The sequence below is a fragment of the Equus quagga genome, chromosome 5 (genome assembly GCF_021613505.1).
Source record: "Equus quagga isolate Etosha38 chromosome 5, UCLA_HA_Equagga_1.0, whole genome shotgun sequence".
NCBI classification, from domain to species: Eukaryota; Metazoa; Chordata; class Mammalia; order Perissodactyla; family Equidae; genus Equus; species Equus quagga.
The window spans coordinates 57,833,268-57,852,518 of NC_060271.1; the positions used below are offsets into that span (position 1 = coordinate 57,833,268).

General features: G+C 45.2%; 1 protein-coding gene across 3 annotated transcripts in view; it reads left to right on the plus strand.

The window, feature by feature from the left end:
- AFF3 (ALF transcription elongation factor 3) overlaps positions 1–19,251 on the plus strand; it is a 526,899-nt gene that overhangs the window by 472,343 nt on the left and 35,305 nt on the right. For all 3 annotated transcript variants that reach the window (XM_046663032.1, XM_046663033.1, XM_046663034.1), the window contains 2 exons: positions 9,077–9,263; positions 15,986–17,086. In XM_046663032.1, coding sequence (XP_046518988.1) covers positions 9,077–9,263; positions 15,986–17,086 — 1,288 coding nt within the window. The remainder of the gene's footprint in view (positions 1–9,076; positions 9,264–15,985; positions 17,087–19,251) is intronic.

Sequence of the window (19,251 nt, forward strand, 5' to 3'; positions counted from 1 at the left end):
CTCATCCTCTCCCAGGGAAAAAGCAGAGGCAACGCTTGGGTATTCCTGAGCAGTCTCTCTGCCCTCCGATGGCTGGCGTATTGAAAGCCCATCTCCTCACAGATTTAGTGTGAGAATTTTTTGTGACAATAAATATTCTGTTCTAAAATGTTCATAATGGCTAGATAGTACTGCAAAGTATTCCCTCATGAGGGTGTGTCATCATTTATTTAACCAATCTTTTCTTGTTGGGCATTTTGGTTGTTTATAAATGCTTTCCTATTGCGAATAACATAAGAGCGTATATCCTTGTAGGTAAATGTGTTTAAACATGCCTGATTATTTCATAGGGGAAATTTCTGGAAGTAGAATCTCAGTTCTGTCTCTTATTAGGGACCTTATTGTCTTCACCTATAAAGAGGCAGAATAATACCTCCCCTACAGGAGGAGACAAAGGCATGAAGTAAGAGAAACATTCCTGGGGGTCTGGGGCCTGGCGGGAGGCATTGTCCGTTGCTCTGAGTCACTATTTTGCGCTGGGATGTAACTGTTTCCCTCCCCTTGGGTACTGGGTGCTCTGTTATGACTCACTGTTGCATCTTTTCTTTGTTTGATTTCCTAGACTGATGAAAAATGTGCAGTTTTTGCATTGTCAACAAGTGGTATTGTAACTTGCTTTGCAATTTTCATGGCTGATTTCGTCTACTTTTTATGATCCTATACTGTTTTTGACAGTTACTCTTTTTTCCTTGGGGAAGCTGGGAGCAGCTGCCTCCTCTGTTCCAGGCTCTGCACATGGCTGAGTGTCCACTAACACCTCCTCCCCAAACACACACCCACTCACACGCACACGCCCAGCACAATACACATGCTGCTATGGCTCTGATGTACCTGGCACAAAGTGGATTGTCAACGGTGACCACACCAATGTCATCCATAACCCTATGTCATTTATCTTGAGCAGAATTTCTAAAGTACTCACCTTTTTATCCTTAACTATTTTACAACCTCATCTCATTTGAGTCATTTTTCTTGTAAGGCTATATGCATCCATAGTGACATGCCCTTTCTAGCTTTGGTACACATACTTTTAAAATCTGAGCTTCATTTCCATAATAAGTGGTTTTTAAATAAATGAATTAATTCCTAGTTTGACTGGGTAAGTATAACGAGCAGGGACTATAGAAGACCTGGTGGTAGTTTCATTCATCAGCTTTTGATACAGTTAACGGAGCTGGATGCTGGAAGTATTGGGACAGGGTTGATTTCCACGTGATAATTGTCACGTGGGTGGTTCCTGTTCTAGGACAAGATACTGGTATACTTCTCCCCATTCCTCCTGCTAAGTACAGCTGACATCCTTAGACATTATATATAAAATGAACATAAGACTGAAACATGAAGACAGATTAGCTAGGTAATTCAGACCTGAGGAAAGACAAGCTGGTGAATTCCCTGGGTTTTCTTTTGTCCTCATAAAGCCCAGAGTGAATGCTGGGGAAGCTGGCAACCTGGAAATGCCAACGGGCACAGATTTTTTTAAAAAAATTCCTCCAGGAAAGCCAACTGTCTCTAGTCTAAGGACCAGGAAATGAGTATCCTAGCAAGAAGAAAACTTTTAGACAATAACTGCTCTATTCCAGCAAACACCGTGGGGGAAAAAAATGACCCTATCACTCCCCTCATCAGCAAAGGCCAAGTGGGAAGCCTAGACTTTCTTCTGCTCTTGCCCACCTGTAAGGAGGTGCTCCCTCCCTTGTTGGTGTGGTGTTAGTGAAGGCGTGCTAAAACAAGCAGTTTTTTAAAAACTCCCAAGTCTTATAGTATTAAAACTGTTTAGGAGACAATAGAAAAATCACTCATTATACCAAGAACCTAGAAAAATCTCACCTCGAGAAAAGACAATCAACAGATGGCAATACTGAAATGACATAAATATTAGAAATATCTGACAAAGATTTTAAAGGAGCCATTATAACCTGCTTCAACGAGCAGTTAAGAAGACAGTTGAAACAAGTGAAAAAATAGTCTCAACAAGAAATAGAAGATATAAGGAACCAAATGGAAATTTTAGAACTGAAAATTACAGTAACTGAAATTTAAAAATTTAATGGAAGAGCTTAACAGTAGAATAAAGAGGACAGAGGAAAGAATTTGTAAACCTGAAGACAGAGTAATAGAAACTGCCACTATGAACAACAGAGCAGAGAAAAATAGACTAAAGACAAAAAAAGGACAGAGCCTCAGGGACCAAGTTTTGCAAAAGACAAACCTACAGATTCAAGAAGCTGAGCAAACCTCAAACAGATACACCCAAATAAATTCATGCTGAGACACACATAATCAAACTTCTGAAAACAAGACCAAAAAAAAGAAATCTTGAAAGCAGTGACAAATAAACAACACCTTACCTGTAGGGTAAAATAATAGAAACAATTTGATGCTGGACTCAGAAACCTTGGAGGCCAGAAGAAAGTAGCACATGGAAAGAAAAGAGCTGGCAACCCAAAATCCTATATCCATTGAAAATTTCCTTTAGGAATGAAGGACAAATGGAGACACTCTGAGATGAAAGAGCATTTGTTGCCAGCAAACCTACAAAAAGAACAGCCAGAGGAGGTTTTGAAATAGAAAGGAAATGATTAAAGAAGGAACTTTGATAAAATAAATGATATAAAGAAAGAAAGAAGAACAATGGAAAGAGTAAAAATAGGGTAAATACAATAAATTTTCTTTCTCCTCTTGGGTTTCTAAATTGTGTTTGACAGTTGAAGCAAAATGTGAAATGTTGTTTGATGTGGTTCTCAATATCTAGAGAGGGAAATATTTAAGACAATTAAGAAGGCAAGTTTTCTGCACTTCACTCAAACTGGTAAAATGATAATACCAGTAGATTGTGAGAAGTTATGTATAATATAGCATCTAGAAAAACGATTTAGAAATCTGTACAAAGAGATCAATTCAAAACCACTGTAAGTAAATCAAAATATAATTCTGTAACTTGTTTCAAGAAACAGAAGGCAAGAAGAAGAAAACAGAGGGATCAAACAGAAAACAAAATTAAATGATGGATTTGAGCTCCAACTGTATCAATGATTATATTAAATGTAAAAGGCCTAAATTCACCAGTTAAAAAACAAAGATTGGCAGAGAGGATAAAAAAAATAACCCAACTATATGCTGTCTACAAGAAACACAATTCAAATATAACAATAGGTTGAAACTAAAGGGATGGAAAAGATATACCATGAAAACATTAATCAAAGAAAGCCATAGTGGCTATACTACTATCCAGTAAAGTCAACTTCAGAGCAAGGAAAATTACTAGGAACATAATGGGACATTACGTATCGGTAAAAGAGTCAAGCCACCAAGTAGACACCAAGAACACCAAGTGGTCTTAAATGTGTATGCACCAAACAACAGAGTTGAAAAATACGTGAACCAAAAACTGATAAAATAAATCTCATTTAAGAAAAGACTCACTGTATGATTCCGTTCATATAACATTTTTTAAATGGCAAAATTTTAGAGTTGCAAAACAGATTAGTGATTCCCAGGGGTTGGGAATGGTGAGGGGCTAAGAGGCAGGTGTGACTCTAAAGGAGTGTCGTGAGGGGGATCCTTGTGATGACGAAACAGTTCTGTACCTTGGTTGTGATGGTGGTTACGTGACTCTACCCATGTGATAAAATGACATAGAACTAGACACACATTGTACAATTGTCAGTTTTCTGGGTTTGATATTGTGGTATACTTACATAAGTTATAGCCATGGGAGAAACTGGGTAAGGGGTACATGGGAAATCTCTACTATTTTTGTAACTTCTGGTGAATTAGTAATTATTTCAAGGTATAAAAAACTTCAAATAAATGGGCTGAGAGAGTAAGTGTATTTGATTAACCTCTTGTGTGTCCCTGCTAATCTAAATCTCAGAGAGAGGTAAAACTCGTGGTTGCGGGTCTCTCTGTGTCTATATCCTTTAAATGGAACCATCTGAGGATTTCAGAATATGTAATAATAGGACATAGATCAAGGGTCTCTAACTGGTGCTCCACAGGCCTCATGTGACCTATAAATGAGTATCATTGCTAAAATACAATGATTGTTGTTAAAACTTTTCAGATTATTTACTGGCATTTAAAATTAGGAAATTTGATTTAAATATCAGGGTTTGGGGCTTCCTCTGAAAAAATCAAAGGATTTTGTCACAGTGGGCTCTCATTCCCACATGGCAGAGATATGCTGGCCTGAGGGGGAAGCATTAGACCAAATGGGACTCTCTACTCTGACCCCTTTCCGCCTGGGGAGCCAGGCATCCGCTGTCATTTATCATCACGTGTTAGGCGTTTGGGTTTCTCATACTTGGACACTTTACTCATTTATGCTACCTGCCTGGCCTCTGTAGGTTTTCAATTTTCAGCTGTAGTGTAGATGGTAGCTTTCTAAAGTTATTAGTTGCATGAAATCCTCAGCAGCCCCAAAGCAATAGAAAAATATATGTATGTGTGTATATGAACATCTCATGGGCTACTTCATAGTATAACAAAACACTTTGACTTACACACTGTTTCAAGGATCATTTTTCTTTTCTTTTATTCATTTAATCAATATTTGTTGAGAATCTATTTGTGCCAGATCCCTGCTAGCTCTGGGGATACACAGACAAATTAGATAATTCCTATCCTTAATATGGTAAGAGCTACAATAGAGAAATGGGCAATGTGCTAAAGGGGCTCAGAGAAGGAAACATCAGTTATGCCTGGGAAGTTGGGAGAAACTTTACAGAATACGGTAACATTGCAACTCAGTCCTGGAGAGTGAGTAGGAGGTAACAGAAGAAGAAAGGGAGAGAGGACTTTCGGGTGCAGAAAATAGCATGTTCAGCGGGGCACTCAGCTATGAGCAGACACAGATTGTCAAAATGATGAGAAATTTATTATGTCTGAGGTTTAGGGATAGACCCACTGAGGTGAAGCTGGAGATCTGATTGAGGCCAGACCCTGCAGAGCTTCAAAAAGGCATGTGTAACAAAAGAATTGTTCCTGATGGTATCGCAGAGCAAACAAAAAAATTTAGTATTGGACTGACAGTCCTATCAGTTTTGTTTTTTGGAAGATAATTCCAACAGTGAACTTCCTTATGCCAGCTTTTACCATTTTCACTTCTCATAATGTGGTTATAATTTTAGATAATTAATATCAATAAAGATCCCATCAATAAAGGAATACTGTTGCCAGGGCACTGATTAGTTTGGAAGTCAAGCATTTGCTGAGTTCATCCAGGATGTTGAGTGAGAAGGTGTTGTAGCCTCTTCTAAAATACTATCATTCGGCTAATACGAGTGGATGCCCACAGATTGCGAGGCACTGTGCTGGGTATCGCACTATTCACCAGGTGCCAGCCAGGCAGAGAGCCTGCCTCCAAGGTACTTGTTAGTTGACAGCTTGTGGATAACTTTGGACATTTATCCCGGCCCCACAGTATGCTTGGCAGGCAGGAGCACCCTTCACTGTGACATTCAGGATTTGTCATTTAGGTTCCAGATCTTTTCTGTTACTGTCTATATTCTGTCTTAGCCCAGGCCAGATTCTGAAAGGAATGTGTCACTGCAGCCAAAGGAAGGGACACAGCAAGCAGATCATGTAGAATAAAGCTGCGACTCTCTCAAAAGTGTGTTTGTTCTTGACCACTCAGAAAACCAGCAAAACATTCCATGGACGCGAAATACAAAAAGTCAATAAACCACCCAAGAGAAAACTGTGCTTAAATTATAGCAGGTGAGCTTCAGAGTACATTGAAAGAACTATTCTCTGACAGCAAGAAGTGTTAAAATTGGAAGAGCATAAGAAGTGCTGAAATCCCCTTAAATATTTTTTTTATTGGAAAAGAGAGATTGTAACCTTTTTGAAAGTTAAATCCTTTTTTTTTTTAACTCATTAACCCAACGTTGGATTTTTTCCTGTTGATTTTTTCATTCAGTAATCGCACGTGAAGGCCTGTTATGTCCTAGGCACTGTGCTAAGTTTGGTGACACGTGGACTTTTATTCCATGATCTCGGTAGTGTTTTCACGTCTGCAGGTTCGATGGCACTATGTTCCTGAAATGGCATAGGATCCAAGAACTCTCCTAAAAATTGCCCAGAGCTGTGTCATCATGTCAATCAATCCGTGTTATTTCAGGAAAAGGTTAATTTTTAATTAATTTTTATAACCTCTTTGGTATGGTGACATGACAGCTAGTTGGCACACTAAAATTTTCCATTGGCAATTTTAAATATGTAAAGCCTGAAGTCTTCTTTCAGGAAGGTCTTTCTGATATGCGGTTTTCATCTTCTTTATTCTGTGACTCCAGAGAGCCCTCCTGGCTTCACCCAGCCCATCGTTTCCTTAGTGCTGGTCCGCAGGGAGGAGCATCCCCCGCTTCTGCGACTTTATCCTGTCACCCCCACTGCTGCAGCTACCCCAACAGAGGCAAGGCAGCTGCATGCACTCATGGCAAGCGCAGTCACCGTGCTGAGGCCCAAAACACCGGTTGCCCCCAAGAACCCCCAGAAAGACTAGCTAATGAGGCAGCCTTGGTGGAGGGAGGGATCGTTACCTCCATCCCACACCTGGAGCCGCCGGAGCCCTTCCAGGCCCCCATCCTTGACATGGATTGTTTCTGGTGACATATTCTCTACCCGGATCATTGAAACATGAATATATTCAATCCTGACCCCAGAGGCATCGTATGCCTCGCAGCCCTTCCAAGCAAAGCATGAAGAAAAACCCAAAATTCTTGGCTCTCTCAGCTGTTTTAAAAACAAATAATAGTTATGCCAGTAAAACTGTCATTTTAAGTGACTTTCCTAATTTAAGGAAGGAAAACATAAACGTAGTAGGCTTTTCTGTCGGTCTAGTTCAGATCAGAGATTCTGTCCCCTTGGGCTCATGCGTCTCCTTATTATAGGACCGCGGTCATGAAAAGAAGGCAGCCCCACAACTGTTTATTGGACATTTCCCCAGAAATTAAAGTCCTGCTTTTCAAAAGACAGTCAGTCACTTTGCGGTACAAGCCCCAGGGAGCTCCACATACATTGCTGCTTGTGCTGCACACACACCGCCCAGGTACCCACACACCAGCCTCACACGTTCTTTGTTGTTTGAATTAGAGCAGGAAGAATGTACTGCTCGGTGATCAGAGCCTTTGACCGTCATAGGAAACCAATCAAAATGCTCTTCATTCATCTTTATTTATTTCCCAGTCGTCAGCAAGTGCCATTCCAAAGTGTGGCAGGAGACATATCTCTCTCCTCATCATGTGTTGCTTTGCTTTTTTGGGTTTTAGGGTTTTGGGAGGGGGGTTGTTTTTTGGAGTTATTTCCCCAGTGTTTTGGGGGCCTACTGACAAACTCGAACATGGATCCCAGATGTTCATGTTTGCTCAGAATCTGAGAGTCTTTTTTTTATGACTCCATTGATAGTGGCCATCTCGACTCAGCCAACAGGAAAGATGGATTTTAGTTCATCAGGGAAGAAAGAAATATTACAGCCCTTTGATCACTAACCTTCCCTCCCCACCTCTATGGAAAGATCCAGGATTCCTCTCTCAACACCAGAAACAAATGACAGGCCGGAAAAGAAATCACTGCGGCTCAGGCAAGGCATGAACGTGCAGGTGGTGTCTGAGGTTGAAGAATTTGGTCAGACACTGGGTATGGACCGTGGCATTGGTGGAAGAAATAGACCACTAGGGAAGATTATGTTCAAACTCCATTTTTCCCTAACCCTGCAGTTCAACAAAGGTGTTTGCATCTTCAGATATATCCTGCGAGATAGTTTCTTCTATCTGCTCATTCTTCTAGGAGAAGCAGGGCTCCAACCCCCACACTGAAGATTTTTGAGAATCTGTCCTTGGGCGAAGCATTTGTCAAAGATTTAAGGGGCGGGTGAAAAGGGTCTGTTACCTTGTTCAGGCTTCCTTGTACTTGAGGCCGTTAGCTCTGACCAGCTCCGCCGGAGCCTGGCCTTCACTGATATGCACTCCTCTTGAAGCCGTGGTCACAATTGGCAGGGGCAAGCAGATATTTGCTGACTCAACAGGAAAAAGGGATCACTGCCTTTTCTGGGTTTAGAATTTAAGCTCCACAGAACAGATTCAGGTGTGTTTCAATGCAATTAATAAAGGACTTTGAAGATGTTGACTATTATGTGAGTACCGAAGCTTTCTTTCTGGCTCAAACACTCTTTGGGTAGATGCACGCTGTTTGAATTTTTGTGGCTAATTAATTACTATTAGAAAGTGTCAGTTTTTCCTGTTCTCTTTGAGTATATGATTTGAGTGTATAACTTCCTGTCAAATTTCAGCAGGAATATGAACATCAACTATAATTTGAAATGCTATTGCTATAAGCCGCTGTACAGCCATGGGATTGGAAAGGCTGGAATATATAAAAACGTGTAAGTGATGGCTCTTCAGTTCTTTAATAAACGGCTCAAAGAAAAATTACTATTTATACTGCAAGCCAGCTCTGTAAAAACTGCAACACCCGACTCTATGAGCGGTAGGAGGCGGGAAGCAAGACTGTAACTTTGACGGTCCCCAAATCTCCAGAACCTTCCAGCAGCCAGGAAAGCACAGAGCATAACACTGTGCCCTTCCTCATGGCCCATTTCTAAAAATAAGGAAACAGACACTTTCATCCTTTATAAAATATTTCAGGCATTTTGGATTTCCTTGAATTTTTGAAGATGATCAGATTTGGGGCTGCATTTGAAAAGCCATTCCCCAAAAACAGCAGCAAAACAGCAGCAGCCATTCTGAGATTACACCACCTTCCCTTCTAAAAAGGCCACACAAGTAATTAGTGCCAACCACCAAGGGGCTCCAACTTTCATTCTCAATTTTATTCATATATATGAGTTTTTTTTAACCATTAAGATGCCTTTGATCCTGATGATTGCTCTTCCGGTTCCCAATGATGGTTGACAGCTGTGTGGACTGCGTGCCTCCTGTCTCCTCTGGTTGAGTGACAGCTTGCTCGGTCGTGGTTTCGTGTTTGCTCACTTGGCTTTCCTTCCCTTTCCTTCCCGGGGGGCCTCGTGGGCTGGCAGCACCGTGGTCCAGCAGGCCAACTGCAGAGCCTCCGTGCCTTCCAGCAAGGGCAGCAGCAGCGGCAGCAGCAGCAGCGGCAGCAGTTCCTCCAGCGACTCGGAGAGCAGCTCCGGATCCGACTCGGAGACCGAGAGCAGTTCTAGCGAGAGTGAGGGCAGCAAGCCTCCCCACTACTCCAGCCCCGAGGTAAGACCCACACTGGCCCCGGGGCCCTTCCCCTGCATGCGTCTCTCCCCGTGAGGACAGGAAACCCAGGAGCCCTGGTTCTCACACCTGCCCACCTCCCCCAGCCTCCGTGCTGTGACAGGAGGACTGGCCTGCCAGCAGTGACCCCTGAGGCCACCACCCCTTGGTGGCCCATCTGGATTTGTTTGGGCTCATCATTTTCCCCACTCTGTCCCCTCCTCATAGTTCCAGTTACAGAGCTTCCTTTGAAGTACAGAAACTTCATCTTTCATTGTCCAAAAATCTCTATCCTGCCTCCCAAAAGTTTCCAAGTATGCTGTATACATCACTGACTGGAAATAACCTATGGATCGGGTCTCCCTAAGGGTCGGCAGAGGCAGTAAGCAGGCAGGGCAGTTCACCGCCTGGGAAGTGTGGCCACCATAAATTATAGGGAAAGGAGTTTCATAGATTAGACATGGTTAGAATCTTACCTTTTTGCAGTTTGTCACGGATCAGAAGGACAAGGGCTGTAAATATTAATAAAACCTTCTTAACTGTGTTTTCTTTGTGAAAATATGAAAAGAAAAATTAGCATCAACCTACAAATAATAATGAAACCTTTTATAGCTATGATGAGTATCTGTGTGGAAGATTTAGGTGCCTCATGTAAAAACATTACAAGGTACCAATAAAAACCATTGCTATTTCTACTTGAAAGGGGAAAGGGAAAAATTAAATAGTAATTCAGAATATGGAGATCTTGGGAGAGGGTTGAGAGCAAACTCCTCAAGTCTGGATCTGTGAGGGTAGGCTTTGATTTCTAAAGAAGGAATAAAAGACAGTTTCTTCTTGCGTGTGTAAACATTTGACATTACCATGGATCGTAGGATTTGATTTTTTACCTACAACCCTCTGTACCACTTTGGGGCCCAAATTTCTAAATAGGCTCTGAAATGAAACCAAAGTCAGTCTACAAACCGTGGCAGTGAGAGGGGAGCACATTAAGAGCCAACACAATGCCTGCTTCCAGCTTTTCTGCCTGTGCCGTGGGACGTTATCCCACCTGAAAGCAGTGGGGTTTCCGTCTGAGGTTCACAGAGTGGCTCTTACGTTCCCTCAGGCTCTTCCCCTTCCACTCTTCTCTCAGGAGGCTGAAGCTGGCTGCAGGGCACTGAGCACCCAGGGAGGTTTTATTTCCCCACACTCCTCATTTCTTCTCCAGCACCTTTCTGCTCTGCCCCAGAAGCTCCCCATTCATCCTGAAATAAGGCCTCTCTCCATCTCTCCTGCATTTTTGTCTCCTTTCCATGAGCCCCACTCCCCACACTGTCTCTCTCTGTCTACCTACAGGAGGGGAAGGCTCTAGGCAACATTAACCTATAAAAGCCATAGGTTGACTTTTCCTAGAAACGGAATTATTAGGCCTTCTTCATAATTTCATTCATTCATTCAGCATTCATTCAACAAATATTTACTAAGCATCTGCCATAGATATGGTGCCTGGCTCTGAGATACAGCAATTATCTGACAGAAAAGGTCCCAGTCCTCCAAGAACTGACGTTCTAATGGGAATCATTTGGAACAAAAAATATATAAGAGTTAAATAAGACAGAGGAGTCAAACAGGCTTCTTCAAAGCCAGCTTTGTGCTACAATTTGTTGAGAAACTCCAGAATATTTAGTTTTAAGAAATAACTGGATTCCAGAGACATTGCAAGAGCCAGGGGCGCAGTGGAGGTGGATAAAACGTGTTAGTGTCTGTGAAGACCCCCCATGCAGGCTCTTCTTTGTGACTTTGAAGGTTAAATTCGTGAATGTGGAGTCTCATTTGCATGCTGAAATGTGAATGTTGGAGCTCCTGAAGGAGGCTGAAACCCAGCCGAGGAGAAGTACAGTTAGAAAGTGCTGTAAGCAAATTCTCTCTAAATGTCACTGAGATAATTACAAAGACTTGAACTTCTTGGTGATGAAAGGAAGCTCTTGCCTTTTCTTCAGCAGCTAACAGAGGCCCCTGGCTAAGGAGGGAGCGTGAGTCTACTAAAGCAGGCCTAAAGTTTCAGTTGCCTGAGGCCAATTAGAATTTTCAATTCTTTGCTTCTCTACTCAGAGGGAATGAGAAGTAGCAAGAGCTGTGTTAGCCACGCTGCATGTTACTCCTTTTTGTTGGAAAGGAATGTATTAGTTGGCATAAAAGTAAGATTTCGTTTAACGTTTTTCACAAGATTAATACAGACATACACCCTTTAGAAATAAAATGAGTTTGCAGAATGAAAATTGCAAAGACAGTAAGTGACATTATCTGGCTGACCCTGCTCAGTGTCACTGTTTGGCTGTGACTGAGCTGGCCCAGGTCACCTTATAGAGAGCACTAAGACTCTTTATCCTGAGCCCTACAGGACACTCAGGCTTTGGATGGCCTCACACCGCACATTCTGCTGTGCAGACCGATTGACGCTGCTTTGCAGCAAAGCGTTTCTGGCCCTCACTTCCCCCACTGGTAACATCCTGACGTGGGAATAGGAGGAAGCACTCGCGATGGTCCAAGCCACCTGCATTCTCCCCGTCCTGTGCCACGGCTGGAAACCCACTTGGCTCAGCTGAGTTTCCTCTGAGCTGTTCTTTATGGCTGTGGTTGGAGAAAGCCACTGCATTTTACATGAGTCACCATAGTATAATGCCGTATCTGCAAGCTCGCACGGCAGAGCTGCTCCAAGCAATATTTCCATCACTGCAGAGCCCTTCGCTATGGTCTGACATTTGCTTAGTTATTCTCAGCCTCATTTTTTTCACTTGAGTTTTATCTTCTTTCCTGGCCTGGTACATCCTTTCCTGTCAGGGCTTTACTGGGGGAGAGCACCTTCGCTCAGCTAGCACGTTTACCTCAGCACACAGAGCTCCCTGGACCAGTGTTCCCTAAGTACTTGGTACCACATGGGAGAAAAGGAGCCTGGTCACGTGTTTTGAGGAGTGCCAGGATAAAGTAGGTGTAACCCGTCTCTTTACTATAATAGGGCATTGCCCAGGCTGTAATATTGCTCCTGTAAGCTATGTTTCCATTGTGGCATTTCCCAAATTTACCTGACCATGGAAACCTTTCTTCATGGAATATATGAACTAAAACCCTATTTTGGAAAATACTGCCCTAGATTGTTCTTGAAAATCAGCAGAAATGTGATGGAAGTTACTCATTGGTTCAACAAGCTTCTCCTTAATTAGGCACCTATGGGGTACCTGGCAATGAGTGCTATGGAGGATATAGATGAAGCAGACACTAAGGTACTCGGTGGAGAGGTTATGCGTGAATCAGAGGGAAGATTAATCAGGGAGGAGGGTCGTGGCTGAAAATATAACACAGCAAGCGAGAAAGCAAACAAAACCACTGGGCAGAAACCTGAGTGAATGGTTCAGGAAGCGGACCAGAGCCAGCAGCATGCCGGTGGAGGAGAATCCCGAGCCCTGAGTTTTCCCTCCTGCACTGCCACTTAACCGTTTAAGCTTCCTTGGCCACAATTGCCTCATCCCCAAAATGGCGGATATTCCCGTCCTGCCTAGTCTATGAGATTGTTCTGAGGAATAAATGATACAATTTGAGCGACAGCCCATTGTGAGTTCTTATCAGGAGGAGAGTCATAGCAGTCTGTCTTCCTAACCTATTACAGACACTGCAAGGGATACAAAGAAACAGCGACCTGGCCCCTGCCTGAGAGAGGTGTTTGACTTTGTTGAAGACACAAGACATATACATGTGAAACAAACATGAACATCAAAAGCCTATGCAGTTGAGGATAATAGAGGGCCACAGGTATTGCTTGGAGAGTTAGTGGTATTCTCCAAAAATCAAATCTAATTCTATCATTTTAGGTTGAACACCAACATTTCTCAGAAGAATGAGATCTTCCTGTCATGAGGCTCCACCGGAGCGTACTGGGAGGTTGGGCAAAGCAGCAGGGGAGAGAATTTGGTCTTTAAACCTCGACAAATAAGGATCTAGTCTTGGTAGTGCCTGGTAGCACTGCAGCTTTAGACAGGTCGCTTAACCTCTCTGAGCCTCATCTACAGATTAAGGGTGATAATATTTCCTATCTGTACGGATTAAGCTAGATAATATTTGTAAAGTGGGAGGCACATTGTAGCTGTTGCGGCAATGAAAGATGACTGTAAGATGATGGATGCCCTCGAACAGCAGCCTGAGGAATTCAGACTTCGTTGGAGAGGCAGTAGGAGGTCCTTGTAGATCCTTGAGAAAGGGAGTGTGATTTAGCGATGTGTTGAAAATGGTACTTCAGACTGATTTCTTCAGCTGGGAAGTGCAGAAAAAATGACCCTCAAGCACATCAGGCAATGGGCCCGTACTAAATTTATTAAATTCTCCCCTGCACTATTAATGCTCCCATCAGGAAGCTTTAGTGCGAGTCTCCCCGTGTGCAGCTGTGTTTGGCTCCAGGCACACGCCTGTGTTCTCTCGCATAAGAGCTGTGAGCTGTGGAAGGCTCAGGACGGTGGGCATGAGGGAGAGGTAGTGTTAAACAGGATGGTAGGGCCAGGGCAGGTGGTGTGCTCTGCCACAAATGTGTGCGCCCTCTCCCAACATGTGTACCCTTTCTGCAAGAGGCCCCTTCAGCATCCATTCATATTTACTGTGCCCCATTTGTCTAGGGAAGCTGAGGCACAGAAGTCAGTGACTTGTAGTGGTCACATAGTGAGAAATGGGGGCAGGGAGGAGACAATATCAGAAGTCATACATTGTTTCCCTCCAAAGTAGCTCTCAGCCACACTCAGCTTCCCCTTAGCAAGGAAGCTGTTGGGAGTCCTGCTGTCCCACTGTCTCTGTTGCATGCTTCTGCTACTGCAGTAAGTGCTGGGGTGCTCTTCAGGTTTCATGCGTTCCCTTTCTCTGGAGAAGCCAAAATAAAGCGAGGTCAGAATTTACATATAACAACTCAGAGGCACAAAAAAGATACATATTTTTGTTCTTTTGCATCTTGCTCTGGAGCCGTGCTCCTTTTAATGCATGAAAACAAACAAGCAAAAGGTCAAGTCAAAGACCAGACTCCCTAGCAGGGCCCTGAGGCTTTCTCCTCCCACACCTGTGTCCCGGGGTGAGGCCTCTCCATCCTCACAGCCCTAGGGGAAGGGCCTCGGAGCCTCATGCTGGCCTCCACTGAAAGGTCACTTGTCCTTCCCAGTCACTGGCCACCCTGTGCTGGTGTTCCCTGGAGTGCAGTTGGTCTCATCTGTTTGGGGGGAACCAGCAGGATGTCCATGGTCCCTGCCATGGCTCTAGTGCCTGGTCCCCACATTCTGTGTCCTCTTCTCTTGGTCTCAAGCCCCTCTGGCTCATTAGAGACTTCCCACCTCCCTGAGCTATGCCCCGAACTCCTGCAGACTCAGCCAGGACCCTTGTGCCTAAGATGCTGCCCTCTCTTCGCTCCCCTCACGTCCTTGCTGCATGTGGTTGTGCGCCAACCTCTGCTCCTCATATGGACCTCACTACTGAAAAGCAAATCTTGACACATAAAAGCAAGCTTTCGGGAATTATTATGTTTTAAAAAGTGTTTTTCTCCTACAAGGGAGCCTGACATGTTCTGGACTGCAACCAATCAAGTTTGAAACACAAAGCTAAGCATTGTCTTCTTTATTCTAGGCGGGAATCTAGTCTCATGTGGAAACAACAGATGCCACGAATTCAGAGGATGGGAGGCCGTAGGGAAAGAAAAATATGTCACCTTAATCATTCAAAATATTTTCTATACTTAGATAAGTACACCTCTGTTCTATTAATAATCATAGATGCTGCATAAATGGACTTTTATTAGATATCAACAGTATTTACTCTGTATAAAGTCATCAGTTCTTAACCTTTTTATGAGACATAGATCACTAGAGACTTGAATGAGAACTCTGGGCCTCTCCCAGAAAAATGCTTCTACATGACATCCTGTTTCAGGGCACTCCTTGACCCCCTGGAACCAATCTATGGGGCAGAGCTTAAAACCTATAATATGCATGATTTGCTTTAAGTTAGCAAAATAGCTTGCTGGAAGGGTTTCCATCATCACCTCCATGTCTGAAACATTTCTGGCAAAGTGGGATGAAAGCAGGTTGAGGATGGACTAACCAAGTCAACTGCCAAACCATATAGGGCACACACCCGTCCCCTTGAAATAGGAGTTCCAGACCTCTAAACAAGCAGTGTCCCAAAGTTATTGCTTCTTCTATTAAATAACTATGCCCCACTTGCCTTCATCATATAATTTTTTGTTAATTCTTTGGGATTATAGGTTCCACTTAGATCCCTCTTCTAATTTCCCCCCAAATTTTAAGTCTTACAAAACATGAGTGGTTAAAGACTCAGGGCCTCCAAACTATTCCCCAGTTAACCTTTGTGGAATCTCAAGTTTATGTAGGTATAATTATGAAAAGTATACATTGTATAAAACTCAAAACTGCTAGAAATGGGTTCTAATGAAACACAGTGCTATCCTCTTATTTTTCCAAATAGGCCCCAAACTGTTGCACTGACCTGCAAGTGCCCTGGGACAGGAGAGGGACACCACCCCTGCGTCCTGTGTGCCAGCTGACAGCTACACATACCCACTGCTTCCTTTTTCCTTTTGCTTCCAGCTGATTCGTTTCTGCTCATACGCCTAGAGGAGTTCAGTGAAGATAAAAACAGCCAGGCCCCTTTTAAGTGAGTCGGTAATAAAAGATGTTTTGTTGTTGCTGGTTTTCTGCTTTTAGGCTGAACCAGCGTCCTCTAACAAGTGGCAGCTGGATAAATGGCTAAACAAAGTTAATCCTCACAAGCCGCCCATTCTGATCCAAAATGAAAGCCACGGGCCAGAGGGCAATCAGTACTACACCCCGGTGAAGGACGACGCGCAGGACTGTGGGAAACTCCCCGACGTTTGCCAAACCAGCCTGAGAGAGAAGGACATCAAGAGCGCCTGCAAGGAGGAGCAGAGGCCCAGGACAGCGAACAAGGCCCCGGGGAGTAAAGGGGTGAAGCAGAAGTCCCCGCCCGCGGCCGTGGCCGTGCCCGTGACCGCAGCCGCGCCCCCACCCGCGGTGCCCGGTGCGCCCGCCGAGAGCGCGCCCGCGCCCGCCCGGAGGTCTGGGGGCAAGAAGCCCACCAGGCGCACCGAGAGGACCTCCGCCGGCGACGGCGCCACCTGCCACCGGCCCGAGGAGCCCGCGGCCGCGGACGCCCTGGGGGCGAGCGTGGTGACCCCTCCCGAGCCCCCCAAAGCCAGGCCCTGCGGCAACAGCAGAACCAGCCACCGCAAGGAGCTGCGCGCCTCGGTGACCTGCGAGAAGCGGCGCACGCGGGGGCTGAGCAGGATCGTGCCCAAATCCAAGGAGTTCATTGAGACAGAGTCGTCGTCTTCGTCCTCCTCCTCGGACTCGGACCTGGAGTCAGAGCAGGAGGAGTACCCTCTGTCCAAAGCGCAGGCCGTGGCCGCCGCCGCCTCCTCCGGGAGTGACCAGAGGCTGAAGGAGGCTGCCAACAGCGTCAGCAGCGGCGGCGGCCCCCGGGCCGCCGTGGGCTCCATCAACGCCAGGACCACCAGTGACATCGCCAAGGAGCTGGAGGAGCAGTTCTACACGCTCGTCCCCTTCGGCCGGAACGAACTTCTCTCCCCGCTGAAGGACAGTGATGAGGTCAGGTCTCTCTGGGTCAAAATTGACCTGACCCTCCTGTCCAGGATCCCGGAACACCTGCCCCAGGAACCGGGGGTCTTGAGCGCCCCTGCATCCAAGGACGCTGAGAGCGCACCGCCAAGCCACACGTCCGACACCCCTGCCGAAAAGGCCTTGCCAAAATCCAAGAGGAAACGCAAGGTAGGCCTGGGGCTGAGCGCGTGGCCGGAAGGGAGGGCTTTCCTGGAACCTGTGGGCAGGTGGTGGAGCACAGGCAGGCTGCCGTCTGCGGTGTGCAGGTGTCCTTACTCAACGGAACTTCCTATAGCACCGTATACATGCCGGGTACTGTTGGAAGTACTTGACATATATTAACGCAGCTATGTCCTTAGAACCACCGAATGAGGGGAGTACTGTTATTATTCCCATTTTAGAGCTACTGGTAATTAAGTGCTGTCCCACTGCGTGTTGAAGTACGTATACAAGAAATCTCTATCGGGTGTGTGCAGAGGCCAGCTGGATGGGGGCCTGTAGAAAAGCTAAACGCGTCGTGAATGCCATTCTTTGCTGCAAAAGATGGAGTGACATTGATGGTGGGATCATTCATTGACCTAAGAAGCTGGCAGCCTCATAGAGTTTAAGGCTGTGACCCAGGTGAAGCATGAATATGGAAGTACCCGATGCCGGGCAGGGGGTGGAGGGGGTGCTGGGAGAGGAACACCAGACTGCAGCATCACAGCCCGCAGCTGTTGATCGAGGAGAAGTGTGTGGAGAGGGGCTGAGAACAGTGCCCCGAGGAAGAGGGGCATTTGAGTAATCAGAGGGGCAGAGATGGAAGAGGCACCAAAAGGGAACAGGGTGAACAGGGGAGGCGTGGCAGTGAGAAAGGCAGCTCCAGGATGGGGCGTCCGGAAGCAGACCCAATGCTCAGCAGTCTGTGAAGATTTGAGCATGGGAATAACTTGATCATAAATTAAAGCCAATTTTGAGGATTTTCATCCCCTCCTGTTACTGTATCTTCAAAAGTAACTTGGACCACGGTGGAATGTCACAATGGGTGACAAACCAAAGATTGCAGTAATCATGGATGGTTCCAAATCTAGGACGAAATCATTAACAACAGTTAGTACGTATATAATGTCCCTATAAGGGATGCTCTTCTTAGCACTTAAAACATGTTAAATCGTTTAGTCCTTACAGCTTTATGAGGCAAATATTATTGTCGTGCCCATTTTACAGACAAGGAAACTGAGGCTCAGAGAGCCTAAAGTGTCTTGTCCCCGGTTCACATAGGTGGTAAGGGACAGAGCCAGGAATGAACCCAGGCTGTCTGGTTCCAGGGTCTCTCCATAAGTCAGCCTGACGGTTGTGTGGTACATTCCCCACAGGGCCCCTGCTTGGAGTTTGACTCTCCTGGTTGCCATCTTGAAACTCTTCATTTTACCTTTGAATTTGTGTTTTGTAAGTGAAGTGTGATGGGACAGGAGAGCATGCACTGGACAGGTGGAGCTTTGACTCACCTGTGGTCCCGCCTCCTGCCTGTTTCCCCAAGACACGTTCTGCCTGCCCTTTGGCCCCTCTGCACTCCTGGCCCTGTGCCACCTCCCCCTCCTTGTCTCCTTCCAGGGACCAGTGCTGCTGCCGTTGGCCCCCAGGAACCAAGGCGCAGGCACAGTGGGGGTGGGGGTCAGGATCAGCATCTCACCCAAGCTTGTGGGGTCTGGGAGGGGAGACTGCAAGCCCTTAGGGGTTGCTGGTTCGCCTTGGCTTGGGTGGTGGGCCTTAGAAAGGGAAATGCCTGACTGGACATCCTCACTCCTGGACTCCTGGGTCACACATTGGTGGGCACTGGACACCCTCTGTTGGTGGGCCTTGTGCACGCGCCCACTTGCAGGACAGGTCCCAGCGACTTGAGAGTCTACACATGGCCCCCCCATGTGTTCCCATGCCTCAAGGAGCACAATATGAAATAGCAAATAAACACCACCATGACGGGTCAAAAGAGAGACTTGATAGACAGGAAAATGTATTCTACTTTAGTACTTTATAACATTATTCTTTTACTGCTCTTTTTTTATTTTTGAAGTATAGTTGACATAACATTATTTTAGTTTCAGGTGCACAAGGTAATAATTCAATATTTGTATATATTGCAAAATGATCACCACAGTAAGTCCAGTTAACATCCATCACTGTACATAGTTAGGATGTTTTTTTCTTGTCATGAGAACTTTAAAGATCCACTTTCCTAGCTATTTTCAAATATGCGGTATAGTATTAATTATAGTCACCATGCTGTACGTCACACTTCCGTAACTTATTTATTTTATGACTGGAAATTTGTACTTTTTGACGCCCTTCACCCA